Source organism: Musa acuminata, chromosome BXJ1-5 (assembly GCF_036884655.1).
Source record: "Musa acuminata AAA Group cultivar baxijiao chromosome BXJ1-5, Cavendish_Baxijiao_AAA, whole genome shotgun sequence".
NCBI lineage: Eukaryota > Viridiplantae > Streptophyta > Magnoliopsida > Zingiberales > Musaceae > Musa > Musa acuminata.
This window is the reverse complement of record NC_088331.1, coordinates 40,973,078-40,995,688: the sequence shown is the minus strand read 5'-3', so window position 1 is coordinate 40,995,688 and position 22,611 is coordinate 40,973,078. Positions and strand designations below refer to the sequence as shown.

The window sequence follows — 22,611 nt, the reverse complement described above, 5'->3', positions numbered from 1 at the left end:
TCGTTTGCACAAGTCTAAACAAACTCCTGCCAACGGACGCGTGGCGGTCCCACGTCGCACCGCCACCGCCCCACCCATCCGCGCCCTCCACCACCACCGGCGATTCAATAATTTTATTTTTTAGATTTTTCTTGATAATATATTTTTTATCTCACGCTTAATTTCTCAATCATACTTCTGGATATGGGTAGATAAGATAGGAAGAGAAGAAAAAAAAGAAAAAGACATTTATATACATTTACAAATGGGTATTTTAGGATTATTATAATTCTTAAAATAGGATTATGAATAACAAAAGGAGTTGCCAATACTAATTTCTTTTATATTCCATTATTAAAAACAATTAATATTTAAAAATAAATGTAAATTTTATTATCATCTTCCCTAAATGCCCTCATTGTTTTTTTCTTTTTCATTATAAGATGAGAACTCTTCCCAGATATGGGGTCCATTGTTTTCAGCCAGTGTTTGACGCGGGTGACCAACGAGCACAATAACGAGTCACCAAAGCTTTCTCTCCGTCACCTCTCTGCGGGTCCCTAACCCTAAAAACTACATCGACTCATGAACTTCACCAAAAGAATCCACCAAGTCCCAGCAACGACCAACTCCCGATCGCGTCACAAGCGCGGGCCCCACTGCTGGTGTCCGTGGTTCTTTTTGGGGTATGTCGTTGTCCGTTCTTCAAGAAGGACGTCTACCCGTCCAAACGCACCCCACCGCCCCCTTCCCCTCTCTCTCTCTCTCTCTCTTCATACTTTCCTATCAATAGTGTATTGGGCAACGGCTTTAGCAATTGGGCTTCGTGAGCGTCCCGAAGGTGAAGAATAGAAAGAAAAGGAGCTCCGCTCCTCTTCGCCCAAATTGTTAGGGCTTTCGATCGATTACTTGAAGTCTTTACGCTTCCGCGAGCGGGAATCCAGGAGCGGAGCCGGCCCCTTCTCCCCTTCAAGCGTCTCCATCCCCACCATCCGGTTCTTTTCGGGGGAGTCAGCCGCCTGGATCGGTTTCTACCTCTTTCTTTGGGGCAATCTGCGGGTCCGTTACGAGGTTTCTTCCGTTACTCGGATGATCGGTTGAACGATTCGCGGCGCGATGACCTACCGGGCTCAGGATGTCGAGGGCATCGTGGATCTGGAGACGAAGTCGGGGGCGGGGGAGGTGAATGGGGATTACGTGAGGTTGGGTGATGGCGAGCCCCAATGCTGTTCCACCAAGCGTAGTTCTCTTTGGTGGTGGGTCAGGGTGGCTCTCTTGTGCGTTTTATTGTGCGCGGCCGCGGTGCCTCTCGTCATCTTTGCTGGCCCTTTGATCATCAAAAAGGTTCCCTCTATTTCTTTCTATCTGTTTGGGTAATCAGATATATAGTTTATTGTGTTCATATTACCTATGTTGATTAGTTAATAAAAGACAAAAGAGATTGATTTTAGTGAAAAAGAAATTTTTATTCTCAAGGTGCTAAAATTACTAAAAAATATGACATGATGCAGATGCTTGTGGTTAAGATAGTTAAGGATGATAATTTACACTGATCATTGAATTTAGATTATTCGTTCAATTGCTAACTTCATTTTAATGTGTTTCGTTTCGACCAGTTCCCCTGTTATTTGATTGTTATTAAATCCTTTGCACTTCGACTAAGAACCAAAAGTCAGCTAAAGTACCCAGTTGAAGTAAGAAATCTGGTTACTGATTCTAAACTTTCCATATATTCTACACCTAGATTTCTTCAAGCTACTAAAACCCAAGGCAACAGAAAAGCTACACATGAGGCTACTGGCAGACCACATTGCTTTCGAAATCATAATATTTTGTTCTGTGATGTAGAAGTCTATGCATCTTTAAGATGCTTATCATAGAACCTATAGCAAAATTTAACTTGCATTGCCAATTAAATATGTGCTAATATATGTTTCTCAAAATGAAATATAAGATGAATACTCTTTTTTTGTGTCATAGAAGAGTATGTTTCCAACTTTTAGCCTTCTTCTTCTAGTTCTTTCTGTTTTAAATTAATAGATTTATTCTTCTTGCAGGTGGTTGTACCAATTTTGGACTGGGAGAGAGCCACATTCAGCACATCGGTCCTTGGACTGTTACTTTTTTCTTGTATTGCATTGTTTCCGAGTATGTTGTTACCTTCATCACCTTGTATGTGGATAGCGGGGATGACATTTGGCTATGGTTATGGCTTTCTGTTAATTATATCAGCGAGTTGTATAGGCATGTCGCTGCCCTTTTTTGTTGGATCATTCTTTCGTGACAATATACATGTTAGTCTCTACTTCTGGTTCTTTTATGTCCATCTACTTATAAAGCTTAAAATTCTTCTTTATAACTCCATACCTTATTTTGTAGAGATGGTTGGAGAAATGGCCCAAGAAAGCAGCTATTGTAAGATTAGCTGGTGAAGGAGATTGGTTTCATCAATTCCGAGCTGTTATTTTACTCAGGATTTCACCATTTCCATATATTATCTTTAACTATGCAGCTGTTGCAACAAATGTTAAATATGGTCCATATATATCAGGTTCACTTATAGGAACCGTACACGAGGTCTTTATTACAATTTACAGGTTGGTATAGTACTTATGTTTAAGTTACGGGTTACTTTAAGTTTTATTTTCAAAGAGCTGTTTTTTGTAGACTACATTTACCAGAGATGAGTTTCATTTTATTGCTACAGAATTTTACCAGCCTTTGTTACCCTTTGTTGACTCAAATAGCTTTCTTTTCAGTGGTTCATCTAAATGCATATATACTAGATTCATATACTTCAAGATAGTTCTATGATGGCACATGTTTGGTGTTTCTTGATTTCAGTTGGATTTCCATTCTTTTCATTGCATGCTGGAGATCTATTATGAATATATTTAAATTTGTTTACTCAAGATACTCAACATAGTATGACCTGCTCGAAACTGTTATCACCGTACAATTTAGTTGTTTTGATGAGCTAAACGAATCCTGGTGCCAACATCTGAAAACAGCAATTTTGGTCCTCTTTTTACTTATACAACTAATCCTTCAGTTTGAGAATTTTGCCTCTATGATTTAGAATAAGGTATTGGATATATTGATGTTCCACAGTCATGTCAAACAGAAGGTTACTTCCATTGATAAATAATGTTTGTTATGTTAAAAATGCTAAACGGACAATTGTGCATATAGTAATTTTATCTGAACATCCACTACCAGACTGAGTATATTTGTATATTTCATCTGTTGATTTTTGGAGACAACTGACAGCTGAAGTTTATAATTAGAAGATTGGAAACTTAATCTAAACTATCTTGCTAAATTGGTAGCAGATCACTTATGGAATATTTGGATGAAGATAAATTTTATAATAGCTTATTAAGAGCAAAACATCACTATAGTCTATAGGACCTGCAATTATAACAAGAAAGAATTCTTACCCGCCAACTTGCACACTTTGCCTAAATTTGCAGTGGCCAGCATCAGCCCACTTGACTGAGATGGCTGACATCTGATGAATGCCACTTGTAAAACACTAGGTTTCCTTTCCCAGTCTGAGTTTTTTCGAGTCATGTTATGCATACTTTTGGTCAACCATATTATGTAAATAAATGTTGCATATTAACATGATGCTTATAACTTCGAGCCTGCAAAATTTTCTACAAAGTCTGTTGCTTTTGCAGGTGTATATTTACATTTTATAAGATCTTTGCTATGGTTTATATTTCTTTTGGGGCCATATGATTATTTGCTTTCCATACTACTGTATCTTGTACATAAAGGAACATCCTTGAATATCCTTGCTAGTTATATGAGCTTTTTCTTATGATGAAGTTACTTATCACTTGTTGGACTGGATATGTTTGGTTAAACAAGTATTTGTTAGTGAGATATCAGAATATCAGAGACTTGTCCTACCTGCTAGGTGACACATCACAAGTTTTGTGCTGTTATAATGCACAATTTAAAATATCAAATGCTCTAAGAATATGCAATATGCATGTGATAGGGTTAACTATTAATTAACGTGGAACTAGTTATCAGAATAAATTGGCTGTGACAGCCAAACATATCAACTATGAAGTTATTGCTTCCGTGCAACAGTGTTTCCTATCTATGGCAAGTCTCTTCCTATGTCCTGTATTTTCTCTGCATCTCTTCTTTTCATCTGACATTGCAGCCAATCAAACTTTCTTACTACCTTCTTTGAAGGCATGCCTGACAGAAAAGCAAATTTTCTGTCTCGCATTGTGGAGACCTTCTCATTAAGTGTTCTTTATCCTTCCTTAAAATTTTCAGTTGTCATTTAGTAATCACTTTTATATACTTCCGTCTTGTTTGATCTATTTTATCACTTGGTGCCTGTTATATAGCGCGATTGTTGTGGTTCTTAGCATGTCTTTAGCAGTCTATATTTTTAGTTTGATTTTAGACTAGGTACTTTTATCAAGTTCACATATATTTCTTCATGATGTTGTAGTATAAGATATTACTTTTGAGCTGTTTCATGCTGATTAGCTTGTGTTTCAAGGTTTACTTGTTACTGATGATTTAGTTTACTCTATTTTTCCTATTTGGATGTTAAATGAATATATTTAACTTTTAAAAGGAAGCTGGGTAATCATATGTGCAGGATCAAGTTTGTTACCAGTTTCGAGTCAAATTAACCTGTCGAACAAGGTTGGAATAAGTTCTGGGTTGTTTGGTCCAATTTATTGGACGGCTATATTGGAAATTTGATCGACTTTTGAGAACATTGGTTGTCCATGTCATTTTTGTGTCAGATTGAGATGCTTGTTCTTGAATGAGGTGTCAACTCAAACTAGTTTCTTTTAATTATCATCTCAAGAATTAAAGAATTGGCCTGACACAGGCACTCCAATCTGACCCATTTAACCTGTTTGATAATTAGATCGGCTTGGCTCAGTCGAATGAATACTATAGTTACTCCTGTCTTAATGCAATTAGGATCATTTACCTCATGTCAATCAATCTGACATGTTGATTACACATTGTTGGCACAGATTGAATCCATGTAGCTTTTGCACCAGAAAGGGAAGTGTGATTATAATTTGTTACCACTTGAAACTTTTAAATAGAACAGTCTGCAAGTTTCCTTAGATTAAAAATGTTATCATAATTTAATGATTTGGTGAATTCCAAACATCCTATGGGGCATGCATGTATGGTGTTACCCTTTTCTTTTTTATATCTTGTAAAAAACAAAAATGTACAAAAACTTGAAAATAATGTAGACAGCATGCATGGTGTTACCTTTTTCTTTTTTATATCTTGTAAAAAACAAAAATGTACAAAAACTTGAAAATAATGTAGACAGCATGCATATTTTTTTTATTTTTTTTCTTGTCTTGGAACTACTAGGCTGCTTTTGTTTCTGTGTTCTTGAAATTTATGATTATTGATGTGATTTCACAGAGTAAAAAAGAAAAAAAACTGTATCTCCAACGCAACAGCTAACCTTATTTCATTCTCGTTGTTGTATGACGTACCTGCGAGAGCAGTGGGAGGGTGCTTCGGAGCTTAGCAGATGCAACCAACACTGGTGGTTTCCTTTCAGTGCAGCAGGTTCTCTACGATATAATTGGCTTCTGCATTGCAGCAGCAGCGACTGCAGCTATTACTATCTACGCCAAGAGTACTCTTCAAAACCTCCAAGCCGAGGATGAGCTCAGTTAGCTCAACAAATTCAAACCTGTTCCTGGCAGTAGCATGTAAAGTTGATTGTTATCTTTAGAGCTTTCGTTTTGGTTCTCTGTTCCTCTCCCCTTTGACCGAGTTGCTGGTGTCCAATGGGAAATGGACTTGTGTCTTGTGATCTATTACACGATACGACAATTACACGAAAAAGGAAACAAATAGGAGACGATTGTTACACTTGTCAACATCATTGACCACCATCATCTGTTGGAGGATTCACAGAACCATTTAACATTATCTGTGTATCATTGGGACCATGGTTTTCTAGTAGATGTCGTATTTTACAGCTAAAGGTGCAAAACACACAAGACTTTTGGCTCTCTGCAATATGCTTGCGTCTCTTGTAGGCTATGACGAGTTTAACACCAGGGGGGCAACGTGTTCGTGGTCTCTGTTTTATTTGCAGGCTATATTGTAGACATTAAGTAATCATTCTCGTTGTTTCAAGTTCAGGAGAACATCTCTGGATCACAATTTTATTATCAAACTTCCCTCACCTCCAAAGAAAACAACAACAAAAAATGAAAAAAAAAAAAAACAAATTCGACAAAAAAATCAATTTGAGTACCGAATCAATTTTTGTCCCTAAATGCATGCAATGAACAGCTATTTCAAATCCTTGTCTCCGGAGTGGCCTCTCCTGATGGAGGAAACAAGCGAAAGGGAGGACTGCTTCGCCCAGCGTTTGAGGTCGTAATTCTTCTTGGAAGTCTTCTTCTCCTTGTCCGGCGTCTTCGCTCCGTCGCTCCTATCCTTGGTGATGGCAATGGCGAGGTCGTTGGGGAACAGGGAGCGCCAGACAAATGCGTGGAGGAGTGTCGACACCAGCATCAGCGACACAATGGCGGTGGACATGAGCGAAAGGCTCAGTGCCAGGCCTTTGCTGAAGAAGCAAGTGACCTCTTCCGCGTACCTGATGGCGGCCAGCGAAGCCGTCGTCATCGGAAACGTGTACGACCACCATGCCACCGAGAACCTTCAACACAGAAACCACCATCAATATTACCACTTATGGTCTTATGATTGAGCGGATCAGAGACCGAGAATTGCTCCGCCCTTCCTTACTTGAATCCTCTAAAGAAATTGATGCGCACAACGAGCGAGCAGTAGAGAAAGAGCGCGATGAAGTAGAAGGTCCTCGATACGGCGTCGAACTCCCCGTAGATGGCGTGCCACCCGATGCTCGCCGCCGACGGCGTCGCTATGAACATGGAGTACACGGGGTGCAGCTCCTTGGGCAGGGCCTGGCTGGTGGTCAGCCTCTGGTACAGTGTCACGAACAAGCAGAGGTAGTGCGCCAGCCCGATCGCCCACAGGAACTTGCCGGCCTCCCCCCACCCCACCTTGGCCGCCAGGATGGCCCCGACGAAGTTGCCGACCACGGAGAGGTGGGACGACGGGTTGGCCACCTTGCACAGCCGGCGCTTCCCACCGGATAGCCATTGCCCGTAGACCTTGAGCTCGAGGACGAACACGGGCGCGATGAAGGCGCACCAGATGGCCGGGTGGAGATGCCTTGGCGCCCACCTCGGCGGGACCCCGATGGCCAGAAACATGCAGGCGATCCACGGCGCAAAGAAGAAGTTCACCCGGACCGGATGAAAGTACTCGCGGCGGATGGCCTCGAAGTAGAAGACGCACTTGAGGGTGTAGGCGACGGAGACGGAGACGAGGATAGCGAGCGCGAGGAGCCACAGGGCGAGATTGATGATGGGGGAGACACGGAGGAAGGCCATGGCAGGGCTCGACGAGAGGGCTCCCCATAGGATGGCCTGGCTCCCGAGGCCAAGGCAGATACCGAAGCACCCGACCGGAAAGCGGAGGAGGAACGGCCACACCTCGTCCTTCGGGAGGAGGATGTCCTCGTACTCCTGCAAGAGATAGAAATCATCTCCAATACGCGCACTGGTAAGGCGATCGGTATTAGAACTGCACCATTTTCGGGTTCGATCTCGCTCACCCTGACTTGGTCCAGCTCTGGCCCTCGAAGTGCGGCGAAGTATCTTCCGGCGGGCACGCTCTTGTTGACTCTGTCGTCGGCTCCGGCCGATCCGGCGACACCTTCAGCGTTGTCCGGGTCGGGTTCATTCTCCTTCCACGATGGTATCGAGGAGTTCTGCTTTGCGCCGAGCGCGGACTTCGTCCGGAACATGTCGAAGTATCCCTTTCTGTGGCCGGCATCGCTGCCGGTGGCGCCTACGCCTCCCAGGCTCTTCCCTCTGGCATTGCCGCTGCTTTCACCCTCGACTGATCCCTTCTTCTCCACGTCGAACACACCGATGCCACTCTCCAGGGGGATCTGCCGGCTAAACGTCCACACATTACGCTGTAGCCTCCTTTCCGTTCCCTCACCGTCCCCGCCTGTTCGGAAATTGACGGTCGCATCGGAAGATTGGCGATCTCTGAGCCTGTTCAGGTTATCGTTGTCGTCACTCAGCACGGGATGGATGTCCACGAAATGGTGCTCTTTCGGAGAAGAAGGCGTGGAGGCCATTGTTGTTGCAGGGTTTGTGAGACCTGGCGAAGATTCATCAAAAGAGCCTGGTGCAACAGATTAGCTGCAGAAGAAGAAGAGAGCATCCATTTATATATAGATAGATAGATAGATGGACAGATGGATCAAGGGATAGAGAGTTACGGAGAGAGTGATATATGGGATGGATAGTATGCATGTCAACATGGGATGATGTCTGTGCGTGTGCATGCAACGAGAGCCACCAGATTCATAATTAACGTGACGATGTTCCGGGGATGGTGGTTGGTTAATGGCTGCTGCTGATGGATGGTGGCCATGACTTTTTCGAGGGGGGAAGGGAGCTGCAGGAGAAGACGTCACAGAGGTTGAATCGGTGGGGGATGGTGTGTCGTATGGTGGGGAGAGGGGACGCGAGAGATTTGCCGCGAGGATAAGTGCGCACCGGAAGACTGAGGAAAGTGAGGATCTAAAGAGCGAGACAGGGAGGAGTGCGAGATCGAATTTTGAGCGCAGTTTGGCATACCTTCACGGGTCAGTTGACCATTTGCGGTCGACGTACCTCACTTTCTCTCGTGCTGTGGGGTTGCCCATGCTATATATATATATATATATATATATATATATATATATATATATTTATTTATATTTATATGACAATTAATTATAAAAATTAAATATTTTAAAATAATATCTATGATCAGGTCATTTGGGCAAAAATATGAGGATATTTTCATTCAAATTGAAAAAGAAGAGGTGCTCACAAGTAAAAAACGAATGGGTAAAAAATCAATATTATAATTTTTTTCGATAAAATACCCAATTGTATTAACAAATGGAAGTCTCGTTTTTTCGCCCTTCTTTTTGAAATAATATAATGTGAGCATTGAAACGGCTACAGAGATCGACAAAGATGACAGGAATAAAGGCACCCGAAAGACACCTTTGATTTACAAGTTTCGCTTGCCAGTAATAGTAGAAATCATGATGAAGAGTTAATCTCATTCCTTTATGCTGTCTTTCAATGCTCTCAAACATCTATCTATATGATTTTGGTGGGTCTATTACTGACCATCCCAACCTATAGCGAAAAATATGTTTGACGGTCAATCCAAAATTCGAAGGGTTTGACTGTCTTCAATTTATTTTTGATGGATTTAACTGATGAATTAGAACATTTAAGATAAAGTATTTCCTAGATAAATGCATCCTTTTTTGTTTTTCTAGAATTCCGATTTCAGACATCTAATTTTCACTCAGCAAAAACTGTCTTCATTGCATGTCATAAGTATATAAACATAGCAACCCTTAAATATTGCATGAAAACCTGTTAGTTTGGCAAGTCCCACATCGGAAAACCAGGCTTGTTATCTCGTATTGGAACTATAAATAAGGGTCTGATTTGCTCCTCTTTCGTCCGTGGATGTAGATCAAAGTTAATTGACCGAACCACGTAAATCTAGTGTTCTTGTCGCTTTTATCTTTTCGCTTTATTGTCTTTGTTGTGTTGCCAAAATTACCTTGTGGTAAATTTCCTGATGCTAGCTCTAACAAACTTGTATCTCAAGATGGAGGCAATTCTAGTTCAAAACGGAGTTGATTTGGTACTACAGGGAGCCGAGAGCATTCCAGATGATATGTTAAAAGATGTGGGACAAGTTTAAAGCCTTATACATGAAGAGGACAGTGGAGAATCGTCTCTACTTGAAGCAGAGTCTGTATATACTTCGGATGATTGAATGTACATCTATACTCTCGCATCTTGATAAGTTTGATTCTTTGGTTATGGATTTATGGATTTGGAGAATATATATGCAAAAATTGATGATGAGGATAAGGCTTTGTTAGGTTGTTAGGGGGAGAATGGATAAAAGAGAATTTGACAGTAGTAGATCTAAATCTAGATCTAAATCCAGACATAGAAATTTGGAATGCAGATATTGTCATAAAATGGGGCACATTAAATCTGATTGCTTTAAATTTAAAAATAAATTAAAGCAAAAGAAAAAATTTATTGAGAAAACTATTGATTCCGCTGAAGTTAGTGTAGCAACTGATGAGAATGTTGGAAATATTTTCTCTGCTATTGATGACAGGACAAGGTCTAAAAATGAATTGATTTTAGATTCAGGTTGTTCTTATCACATGTGTCCCAATAGGGTTTGTTTTCCACATATGAATCTTATAACGGTGGAATTGTTTTGATGGGCAATAATGCCGCATATGATGTTGTTGGTAGAGGTACAATCTGAATTAAAATGCATGATGGTATTGTGAGGACGCTCACTAATGTTAGACATGTTCCTGATTTAAAAAAGAATCTCATCTCTTTAGTTACCCTAGAGGCCCTTGGGTGTAAATACACAGCTGAAGGTGGAGTTATGAAAGTTTCTAGAAGTGCTCTTGTTGTTATGAAAGCTTGTGGGTCTGGTAGCTTGTATATTCTGCAGGGAACTACTGTCACATGTTCGGTTGTAGTTTCGTCATCATCAATGTCTGATTCTGACATCACCAAATTATGGCATATGCGTTTGGGTCATATGAGCGAAAAAGGTTTAAGCATATTGAGCAAAAGGGGTCTACTTTACGGACAGAGTACTAGGCCATTGGTCTACTTTGCGAACAGAGTACTAGGCCACTAGACTTTTGTGAACACTACATTTTTGGAAAGCAGAAAAGAGTCAGCTTCACTTCTCTGGTAGTTCATAAAACGAAAGGTACTCTTGACTATATTCATTCAGACCTTTGGGGTCCAGCTCATGTTTAGTCTAAGGGTGGTGCCTGGTATATGTTGACTTTCATTGATGATTATTCCATGAAAGTTTGGGTTTATTTTTTGAAGCATAAAAATAATGTTTTTCTAACCTTTAAACAATGGAAGGCTTTGATTGAGAAACAAACAGGTAAACATATTAAGCGGCTTCGAACAGATAATGGCATGAAATTTTGTGAAGGTGACTTTGAAGAATTCTGCAAAAAATGAAGGAATCGTTCGGCATCGCACTGTTAGGATGACGCCTCAGCAAAATGGTGTGGCCGAACATATGAACAGAACATTCTTGGAGAGAGCAAGGTGTATGATCTCAAATGCAGGGTTGACAAAGGACTTTTGGGCAGAGGCAATTAATATGGCCTGTTACGTTGTCAACCGCGCTCCTTCTGCAGCACTTGACTTTAAAACTCCGGAGGAAGTTTGGTCAGGTACTTCTACTGATTACTCTGATTTAAAAATTTTTGGGTGTCCAGCATACATGCATGTAAATGAAGGAAAATTAGAGCCTTAGGCTAAAAAGTGCATTTTCCTTGGATATGCTTCTAGGGTGAAAGGATACAGATTATGGTGTTCTGATCCCAAATCCCCAAAATTTATAATTAGTAGAGATGTTACTTTTGATGAATTATCTATGTTATCTTCCAAAGAGGCTAGTTGTGCAAATGATAGTGCGCAGAAACAGGTGGAGCTTGAGATTGGTAGTTCAGATTCTTTTAAGTCGAACTCTTCTACTCAAAGAATGCCAGTAGGTGGTCCCGAGTCTACTGACGCAGATGATCCAGAGGAAGAACAATATTCCATAGCCAAGGATAGACCACGAAGAGATATTCGACCACCACAAAGATATGCAAATTTGGTTGTATATGCTTTATCTATTACAGAAGAGACAAGTGAAGTTGGTGAGCCTACTTCCTACTCAGATGCAGTTTCTTGTGATAATTCCGCTAAGTGGTTGATTGCGATGAATGAAGAAATTGAGTCTCTCTATCGGAATAGAACTTGAGATCTTGTGAAGCCGCCTTCGGGTAAGAAAATTGTTGGATGCAAATGGGATACTATTGCTGAGGGAAAGGTCCTTGTTCAGAAAATTCATACGAAGGACAATTCAGCTGATATGCTTACGAAGCCTCTTCCGGTTTACAAGTTCAAGCAGTGCTTGGACTTGGTTGGTGTTCATTGTTAATGATTGCCCGTTGGGGTTGTTATGAAAAGGTGGAGCAAGTTTTGTTAGGACATGCCAAGGTGGAGATTTGTTAAGTTGGCAAGTCCCATAGTCTCACATCGGGAAAACCAGGCTTGTTATCTCGTATTGGAACTATAAATAAGGGTCTGGGCTTTGAAGTCAGATACACCACAAGAAAACCTAAGTATTTACTTTGGTTTAAGTCCACACTCATTTCTTAGTTTGGACTTATACTTTGGGTTTTTCTTGTTTAGTATTTTCGGATGTTTTATGACTTATGAACATCTTCCTAAGGCATTTGTAATAGTATCTTTTCATAGTAGTGATTTGCTCCTCTTTCGTCCGTGGATGTAGGTCAAAGTTAATTAACCGAACCACGTAAATCTGGTGTTCTTGTCGCTTTTATCTTTTCGCTTTATTATCTTTGTTGTGTTACCAAAATTACCTTGTGGTAAATTTTCTGGGACTAGCTCTAACAAAACCCCTCCACAAAGAGAGGTTTTCTATTTTGATCACTTTGTTCTTTACATCAGAGGTTTAAACAATATTCATTTTGCAAGATGATACCAAAAGAAACATTAAACCAATCCAAGGTTTGCCTTGATTAAGCGTGAAATTTAGATGATAATGGCTCATAGTTTGGCGTGAAAATTTTGATTCTGATAATGGTTTATATATAGTTCACTAAGAAATAAAAGCAAGCTCAAACATATCTTTCAAACATGAGTTACTTTGATTTCTACGATCAAATAGCTTCACTGAATCAAAAATAGAAAAGAAAATCCTCAACTTTCTTTGTTTTAATCGTGACTCTCGAGAAAATCTCACTTGCCGTGAGGTTTCTTATCTCATCAAGTGAAGAAGATGGTTCGTCTGGGGGAAGATGAATGGGAGCCATCAAGCTTCTTCAATACTCCTGAGTGAGGAGGAGAGCGTAGAGGAGCATGAAAAGGTGATGATGGGGGGCATCTTTCTTCAATGCTGTACGTCAAACGGCGGTCGGAAGAGAGAGAGTGAGAGAGAGGAGCGTCAACAATGGGTGAGTGCCGTCGCCCACAAAGAAGCATCTACCGTTTTGGATTGGTGAAACGCGCAGCAACCACAGAACAGTGCCTCATGCACGCAGTGCGCCCTCTGCGGAGTCCGTCGTATCCAAGGCTGTCAGTACGGGCCAAATTCAAATACAAAGCAAAGGCTGCACTGGACGTGCGTCAGAGCTGGGAATCGATTTACCATGGCAGACCAAAACACTGACCTGTCTCTCACTGACCGTTGTGGCCATGAGGGCACAGAAGCAGTTCTACCACTCGCTCCACTGTCTCTGCCACGTTCGACCACCTCAGAAGCAAAGGAATGGCTGAACCTGAACCGCATCTCTCGTGGGAGCTTTCGGCGGAGCAAAGCTCGTGGGCCCTGCCTTCCTATGTCAACCCTCCTTAGGTCTCTCTCTTCCCCGACAGCCAAATCTCACTGAGACTACACAATACACTAAAGATCGCAGAAAGGAAAAAAGAAAAGGCGTCCGCGGACAAGCGTCACGGTTCCGCTGCTGCCGCTGGCGGCGTTGGTGGGCGGCAGAAACCGCCCACCAGCCGGGATCGAGATGGACAACTGGGTGGCGTCGAAGCGGCGGCGGCGGAGGTCGCGGCTGCTTCCACGGGCTTTCTTGAACGGTTGCGGCCGCGGTGCATGTGGCGCTCGCAGTACTTCTGGTCGGGGACGACGTCTCTGGAGCACCGCCACTTCTTGCCGTCGGTCCTCCGGCACCGCCCGGGCTCCGGCTCCATGCTGTTGCGATAATCCAAGCACAAGCTCCCGTAGCCCATCACTGCATGCCTCGAACCAATACCACAGATTAGTCGCCTAAACCCAGAACCCCAAACACTGGACGTAAAGGATGGAGAGCAGAATGGGGCACAACAGGATGGATAGTGGTAGGCGCCGAAGGAGGAAGCGGCGACGCTCTTCCAGATAGGCAGGACGAGGTGGACGGGGACGGGGAGGCCGGCAGCCATGTACTTGTAGATGAGGGCCTGGTGCTCCAGCTCCTGCAGCTGCATAAAGGTGAAGACCGGTTTGGAAGCTCCCGGTCCTGTTCCCAGCCCGAGCCCCAAACCCAGCATCAATGGCGAAGGCGCCGCCATGGTCACCATCGCTTCCAACAACACCATGACATCCACCATCTCAGAAACAACCCCTCCATCAGAGTAAAGGGTGAAGAAGGACCGAAGCAGTACCTGCTTCATCCGATGAGAGGCGGGCGACCTTGTGAGGCGGTGACAGCAGGCTCTGTTGCCGCGGCAGCTGTGGCTTCTGCGACTCTCCCTCTCCTTCGTGTTCCAGCGGCGGCGACTCCGGTTCATTCGGCATACCGAACCCGGCAACAGAAGAAAAGCGACGCTGGGGACATGGAACGCGGGGAACGACACGTCCGGCTTCAGAACCCGAAGCGAGCAGGCGTGAGGAGATTTGAAGGAAGAGGGCGGGTTGGTGTTCGTCGAGACATCAAGCTACACATTCTTCTCCTCTCCCCCATCGACGACAATGAGAAGACCGGCCGGTTAGCGACTAGAGGAATAAGAAGAACCGCGGACTGACGCCGTCAGAAAAGACCGGCCGGGAGCCGTCAATTTCGTCATGAAAACCCGCTTTTGCCCCTCGTTTAAAGGCCCCAGGAACTGTTCGTGTGTGACGGAACTGACGGCGATATGCTCCGGACGTCGGAAGGAAAGGTAGACATTTGACGGTCGTTAAAGACGGCGATGGGACAGAGGAGGGTCGTCTGACATGTGTCAGCCTTGGGCAGATGGAGACATGACATGTCGCCCAACTGCGTTACTAACGCGTTACCTCTGCAGAACGACGCGTCAGAAGCCATTATCACGTGAGGACCCTAAAGGATCCGAATCCGATAACGGGGCACGGCGTAGATCCATCAGGCGCAGCTAAGGGTGATGGACTCTTTTACCCACAATATATAATTCCTTAATTGATCCTACTTTTTTTTTACTGACTTTTAATTAAAAATTATAGTTTATTAGTGTTTGTCAAATACATAATTCATTTTAAGTATGACTTCAATTGTGAAAAAGGTTGGGCTTTTTTCGGAATTAGAACAAGACCAGTTCATGGGATGAATCCCCAATATCTTAGTTAATGCTAACTAGTCATTTGTATAATCTCTCTCTCTCTCTCTCTCTCTAATTACATGTTATATATAGAATATAGAATTAAAATTGATAAGTAGTGGGGTTTGGTATAATTGATCATAAAGTTAAAAGCTTGTAAAGATATTATTTAGACCTTATCTTTACGAAAAAAATCATCAACAAAGCTTGTAATCATATGGTTAGCAATGTTGTCTTATATTCCTCTTTGAATCAATGGCCATCGGAAAAATGTCCGTGTTTTATAATTATGTGAATTTAATATTGATCATTATCAATTCTAAGTGTAACATAGTAAACTATAAAAATGAGATATATCAACGTCAGAAAAAGATCCTGAAATCAAGCAAATTGATTACTGCATTATGGGTTGTCGTTGGAATTGCCTGATTTTGACCGATTTATGAATCGATCGGTCAATATCAATGTAAGAGCTGATCTATTTTATTTAAGTTATCTCTAGATGTTATTACAATTTACCTCTATATATAAAGGTAAATACAGCTAATTTTGATATACAATAATTTAATTCTTATTCAAACTTAAAATTCTAAACAAATTAAAATGTTGATCCAACGAAATTTACTTACAAAAGTTATTACTGATTAGTTTTTACCTCCCTCGAGTGAAAAATTATTCAAAAGTTTCCCTTTCTATAAATCTCAGTTTTGCTATTATGTTTGGATCGATTCTTTTTTCAAAATACTTTAAATTGATTCACTAAATTAGTTCGAATCAGTTAACCGATTCATGTCAACCATCCTCTTGTTTTTCTTTTTGTTCTTCTCATCTTCTTTTTCACTTCTTACTCCATGCTCTTCTTACTTCATTCCCTCCTCATCTTCTAGGTATGACGCCAAGGGGACGATAGCGAAGGAACGATAGAGGAATGGGTGGAAGAAGAATCAAACTGGATTTATCTGATTTGATTTGTCTGAACACCTCCCACATTTGCATTATGAGCATCGTGCTCCACAAGCACCATTGCATGCATCCTCACCATCCACATCGTTCTCCTACCCATTGAGCTCTTCGAGGACAATGTTGTTTCATCACTAGCCCCCAACGAAGCCATTGTTGTCTTGATCAGAAACTCCAATGGCTTCACGAGGAATGGGTGGAAGAAGAATCAAACTGGATTTATCTGATTTGATTTGTCTGAACACCTCCCACATTTGCATTATGAGCATCGTGCTCCACAAGCACCATTGCATGCATCCTCACCATTCACATCGTTCTCCTACCCATTGAGCTCTTCGAGGACAATGTTGTTTCATCACTAGCCCCCAACGAAGCCATTGTTGTCTTGATCAGAAACTCCAATGGCTTCACGAGTGATGGCTTCTCTGTCATAAGAGTATATAGCATAGTTCTGATATAAGCATAAAGAACCATAATATGTTATTATTTTATAAAAAAAAATAATATTAAATTTTAAAATCAAATAACAATAAATCTTGAAATTTAAGATACGTACTTTTCGTAAGCATACCGTCGTCATATTTGAATTTTATAGTAATATCGATTTGTAAGGAGAACTAATTCGTCTTCTTCTCTCTTCTTATCATTCGCAGGACCATTATAAACGATGGATTTAAAGACAAAATGTGAAAAGAGAAGATATGTAATCTCTCAATGACTAGTTTACATGACTAAAGGGAGATGAGAGAAGATCTATAATCTCTCAATCATATTACACGTCAACACATCCGCGTATCCACATATCCACGTATCCGCGTATCTAATTATTGTGTATTAGTCTCTAGGAAGTCATATCTATTTATAGGTAAGAGCAAAGGGTCTATAATAAGTAATTAGAAGAGTCTCTTATATCAATGTCATCCTCTAAGGAATCCAACCATAATTAGACTTCCTTACTATTGACCGATAATTATGATCAAAATCTAATTATATCTATAATATATCTTACTTAATTAGATAGAGCCACGTAATATGATATTCTCTCACTTCTATTAATTGATAAGATACAAAAGGTTTCAAACTAAAAAATAAATATAATAAAATTTATTTAAAAATAATTTACCCAATTAGATTCTAATTTTTTTAAGAAAATATTTTATAAGTGTGTATGAATTTTATAAAATAGGCCGATAAATCTAATAAATATAATAATACTATATTAAGTTTGATTGGCAATGCAAGTTATAACTATTTTATGTCATCAATATTATTCTTACTTCAGTGTACCATAATAATATTAGTTTTTTCTAATGTAGTTCAAAATGACTATTACAAATAGTTTTATCAATATAATTTTGTTATTACATTCAACCGTAATATGTACATATAAAAATATGAATAGAATAGTAAACATAAATAACTTTAAGTATAAAAATAAAAATATCAATTAATAATGCTCACTTAAATATATATTATCATATCTTTTATGGATAGCTCGTAAACTCAATCATAAAAATATGTTCTTTCAAACACTTTAGGTTGTGAGCCTAAGTGAATAAATCAATAATTAATACAATAAAACTCAAGTTATTAATTGATATTAATTATTTCTAGACTTATTTTCTCTAATAATCAAATACTTTATGCCATAATGCATAGAGCAACAGTACTTACCATTTTTAAAGAAGAAAGCTATTCCAATATGTCACAAAGTATTTTTAACGACTTGATAATTGAATCTGGTAACATAAGTTATGAGATAAAATTTTATAGTCATAAAGTTTAATTAGTGGCCTCAAAACATATCATAAAATCAACATATGTTATTAAGAATATAATAATATATTACTTTATATTTTTTTCCTATAAATTACCCTTCCAATAGATATAAATATAAACTATAAAGTAAACTTCTTATTTATCAAGGCAATTTATAGAATCAACACTTGAAAATATCATCATTTCAAGTTGATCTAATTTCATATATCTAAGCATATAATCCTTTATTTATTCTAGATATTTTATTATTTTCTTTATAGTCCTTTAGTATTTTTATTCCTAGGTAACTCTAATATAAACCTAGTATTTCAATTATAAAATTAAAATCTGATCTAATATAAGCTTGAGCAGACTTCCAACTATATATACATAAAGAATTTTTTTCTTTATCTGATTTTCTCCAAGTCATTTTAAAAATACTTATTTTAATTAAAATTTTTAGTTTTAAAATTTGCTGAATAGAATTATATACTAAATCTCTGTAAGGCTCGGTCAATATATTTTTTTTGAGACAATCCTAATAATGATTGAGATCTATTCCTAAAGATATCAATTCTAATAATATAAGATGCTTCATTCATATCAATAATCTTAAAATTCTTAATAAGAAATTTCTTAGTTCAATACAATAAATCAAGATTATTATTTATAAGCAAAACATTATCCATATATAAGACCAATATAATAAACTTACTCTCATTGATCTTTATATATAAATATTGATCAACAAAATTTTTCTTAAATATGAAGAAAGTAATAATATTAATAGACTTTATATATCATTGTTTGAAAGTTTGTTTAAGGTCAATGGATTTTCTAAATTTGCATACCAAATTTTTTATTTCTTTTATTTTTATGATGATTCTTAACAAGTTTATTTAAAAAAAATAAAAAAAATATCTTGTTATGATCAATGCATTCTTTATAAATAAAACATTTGATTATAAGTCTGGTCGTTATATTATTTGATATTACCCTTTAAATAATATTTATATAATAAACTCTTTTATAATTATTGGGTAACTCGACGAGTTCTCACACTAATTTAGTCATTGATTTCAACTTTTTTTATTACATCATATCACTTTTTAAAATCATTACTTTTAATAACTTATGAAAATAATAAGATTTTTTTAATTCTAATATCATAATCTAATTCTTGTAGATATACCATAATAATAAAAATAATGTCTCTTTTTCTTCTGAGATATTTTTAAAACAGTTGATTGTAGTTGTTCTAAAAGATCATTAGTAGCGATATCAATATTATGTGAGAATTCACTAATGTTATTTTATTATTTACCTTTATCAAATAATTTGAATAATAACAATCTCTTGAATGATAAAGGAGTATCAACCCATATATCTTCAATGTCAAGATTAAATTTTGAGAGTTTTCTCTTATTGGTTCGTAATTTTCTAAGAATATTATATTACGAGATTCAATTATTCTCATACTATGATTAAGGTAATAAAATTTGTACCCTTAGAATATTTTTAGATAAATAATAAAATATTTAAAAATAATCTTTGAATCAATTTCTTTTCATATAAATTGAACACCATTATGTTTGTAGGATAGTCCTAAATATATAAATATCTTAAATTGAGTTTTCTATCAAGTTGAGTTTTCTATCAATTCATAACTCAAAAGTGTTAGGATCTAGAGCACTAAGAGGGGGGGGTGAATTAGTGCAGCGGAAATCTTACAGCAATTTAAAACTGAAAGGTGCGTTCGTTCAATGAAATCTATTATGATGCAAAAGCCGATTCACAGTTTGTATTTAAGCGCAGTTTGCGTCTAAGCGCAGATTGCGTCTAAGAGCAGTTTACGTCTAAACGCAATTTGCATCTAAACGCAGTTTTACGTCTGAACGCAGTTTTACGTCTGAACGCAGTTTTACGTCTGAACGCAGTTTTGCGTCTGAACGCAGTTTTGCATTTGAACGCAGTTTTGCGTCTAAACGTGGTTTTACGTCTAAACACAGTTTTGCGTCTAAACGCAGTTTTACGTCTAAACGCAGAAACTGAACTTTGAAAATCTTTTTGTGAATGTGCAGAAAGCAGTTCGCAGTTATGAATGGAATCAAAGCGTAAGCCTAAACTGCGATGTAAAGATCGTACGAAAACACCGATTTACGTCTAGAGAATCGTTCGTAAAAGCGCAGAGGGTAGTAGCTATGTAGGAGGTTTGCAGTAATGATAAAGTGCTAAAAAATAAATGCAAACCAGAGATTTAGAGTGGTTCGGTCAGTCTTGACCTACTCCACTTTTGGCTTCCTCCACCGATGAGGTTGCCGACGTCAACTAGAGGCCTTCCTTCAATAGGCGAAGGCCAACTGCCCTTTTACAGTTTCTCTCCTTTTGACAGGCTCAGGAGACAACCTTTACAGATCATTTCTCTCCTCTCTTTACAACTCAAGACTTTGAAGAACAGAAAGAGGAGAACTTTTGGACTTTACACAATTTTGAGCTCTTAGAATCACAGAAAAGATCAAGAATTCGGAGTGGATCTGTATCCTTTCTGTGCTGAACGGGTGGGGTATTTATAGGCCCTAACCCAGTTCAAATTTGGAGCTCAAAACGATCAAATCCCGGAATTCCGGGATCAGGCGGTTGCACCTCTTGACTGGAGAGGTTGCACCGCCTAGCAGAGCTCGAAGACTGAGCTCAGGCGGATGCACCTCTCTGTCAGGGGTGGTTGCACCTTTCTGCCAGAGCTCGAAGACCGAGCTTAGGCGGTGCATCTCCTGACCAGAGAGGTTGCACCTCTCTGCCAGAGGTGGTTGCACCTCTCTGCCAGAGCTCGAAGACCGAGCTCAGGCGATGCATCTCCTATCCAGAGAGGTTGCACCTCTCTGCCAGAGCTCGAAGACCGAGCTCGGTGGTTGCACCTTTTGGCAGAGCTCGAAACTTGAGCTCTGGCGGTGCTACCTCTTGACAGAGGAGGTTGCACCACCCAGTCTCGCTTGAAGACTGAGCCCTGGGCGGTTGCACCTCTTGGCTGGGGCGGTTGCACCGCCCACAGCAACTTGGGTCCGAATGGGTTGAACCATTCGACCCAATCTGAGTTCTTCAGGGGCCCAATTGCCCCAGGATTAAGCTAATGGGATCACCTCCCATTTCTAACTTAATCAACGTGCTAACTATGATTAAATCTAAGACAATTTCTGCAGCTTTGCTTCGGTACGTCAATCGCTTCTTCCGGCGAGTTTCCGGCGAACTTCCGTCGATCATCCGATGAACCCTCGGTGATGCTTCTGCGGACTTCCGGCAAACTCCTGGATTTTGCGACGATCCACTTGGCGAGTTTCGACGAGCTTCGCTTGGCAAGCTTCCGGACTTCTCGGATCTGTTCTCGCAGAACCTCCGACGACCGTCCGAACTTCCGTCGAACTCTCGAACTCCCAATGTGATCATGATCTTGACTCCGGCGCAACTCCTGCTGCTTGTCTGACTTTCATCGTAGTTAATCCTGCACACTTATCTCAACACATAGATTAGACAACAAATGACAATTGACTTCATCATCAAAATCCGAGATTCAACAATCTCCCCCTTTTTGATGATGACAATCAATTGATAATGGAGTTATCCTTAACTCCCCCTATCTATATGCTATTGTTGAGATAAGTCAACCTTGAATTCAAGACCTAAGAATTCAAGTGACGTATTGATAAGTTAGATCAGTTAAACTTATCAATACTCCCATCATGATACTCATCATGATGTATCTCTTCAAGAATGATGTCAAAGCTTGACATACATCATCAAGTTTGTATGATAGTGTTTGTAACTATTTACCATGTAATTGAACATTATCATTTAAAGCTGCGAGGGACTATTACATGATGCACACATATTATCATTCTAGCAAGTTTGCATTTACTTCACAAGATAGGATATCAACTCAAGACATAATGCAAACTATAGCACACGTTCATATATCCCTTGGTGATGCAAGGATGGCATAACCATAACATAGTTTATAGCATCACTCAAGTATTTGCAACTATGACATAGACATGATCATGGCAGTGTTTATCAATTCATATGTTTCTCCCCCTTTGTCATCAACAAAAAGCATTGTAATTGTGATACGAGGAAAACAATATTAGCAAGCTTATAGAGGAATTTTGCATAGATTGCTTTGAACACTTCTTCCCCCTTTTTTTATAATCCATTTAACCCGCAAAGATATTACAGGATGAAATACATACACAGGAATCACTTTATCAGATTTATTTCAGGAACTTATTTTTCATGAAAGTGTACGAATAAATCTGTTTTATAGCATTCGAACAAATAAGATACATTTGGACAAGATTTTGTTGCACATTTTCACATATAAACATGGCAATCATATAGTCCGAAAAACTGAGTTTATCTATTCGGACACATCAACATTCCTAATTCTCTTATAATGAAATCAAATTGTTCTTCACTTAGAGGTTTTGTAAAAATGTCAGCCAGTTGATGTTTAGTATCGATGAACTCTATGGTTACGTCATGATTAGTGACATGATCTCGTATAAAGTGGTGTCTAATATCAATATGTTTTGTTCTTGAGTGTTGTATAGGATTCTTAGTTAAGCATATTGCACTCGTGTTATCACAT

General features: G+C 39.5%; 2 protein-coding genes and 1 pseudogene across 2 annotated transcripts; 1 reads left to right on the top strand and 2 right to left on the bottom strand.

Annotated features, from left to right (window-relative positions):
• Positions 1-754: 754 nt before the first annotated feature.
• Positions 755-5,931, top strand: LOC135674317 (uncharacterized). Its single transcript, XM_065184054.1, has 4 exons — positions 755-1,323; positions 2,037-2,273; positions 2,359-2,576; positions 5,502-5,931. The coding sequence occupies exons 1-4, from the start codon at positions 1,096-1,098 to the stop codon at positions 5,674-5,676; spliced, it is 858 nt and encodes a 285-aa protein (XP_065040126.1). The 5' UTR covers positions 755-1,095; the 3' UTR covers positions 5,677-5,931.
• A 30-nt stretch (positions 5,932-5,961) lies between these two features.
• Positions 5,962-8,191, bottom strand: LOC135673971 (guard cell S-type anion channel SLAC1-like). The gene is made up of 3 exons (XM_065183376.1): positions 7,658-8,191; positions 6,763-7,568; positions 5,962-6,673 (listed from the first exon to the last, which is right to left on the bottom strand). The coding sequence occupies exons 1-3, from the start codon at positions 8,189-8,191 to the stop codon at positions 6,304-6,306; spliced, it is 1,710 nt and encodes a 569-aa protein (XP_065039448.1). The 3' UTR covers positions 5,962-6,303.
• A 4,692-nt stretch (positions 8,192-12,883) lies between these two features.
• On the bottom strand, positions 12,884-14,688 carry LOC135675098 (growth-regulating factor 10-like; annotated as a pseudogene).
• Positions 14,689-22,611: the final 7,923 nt, after the last annotated feature.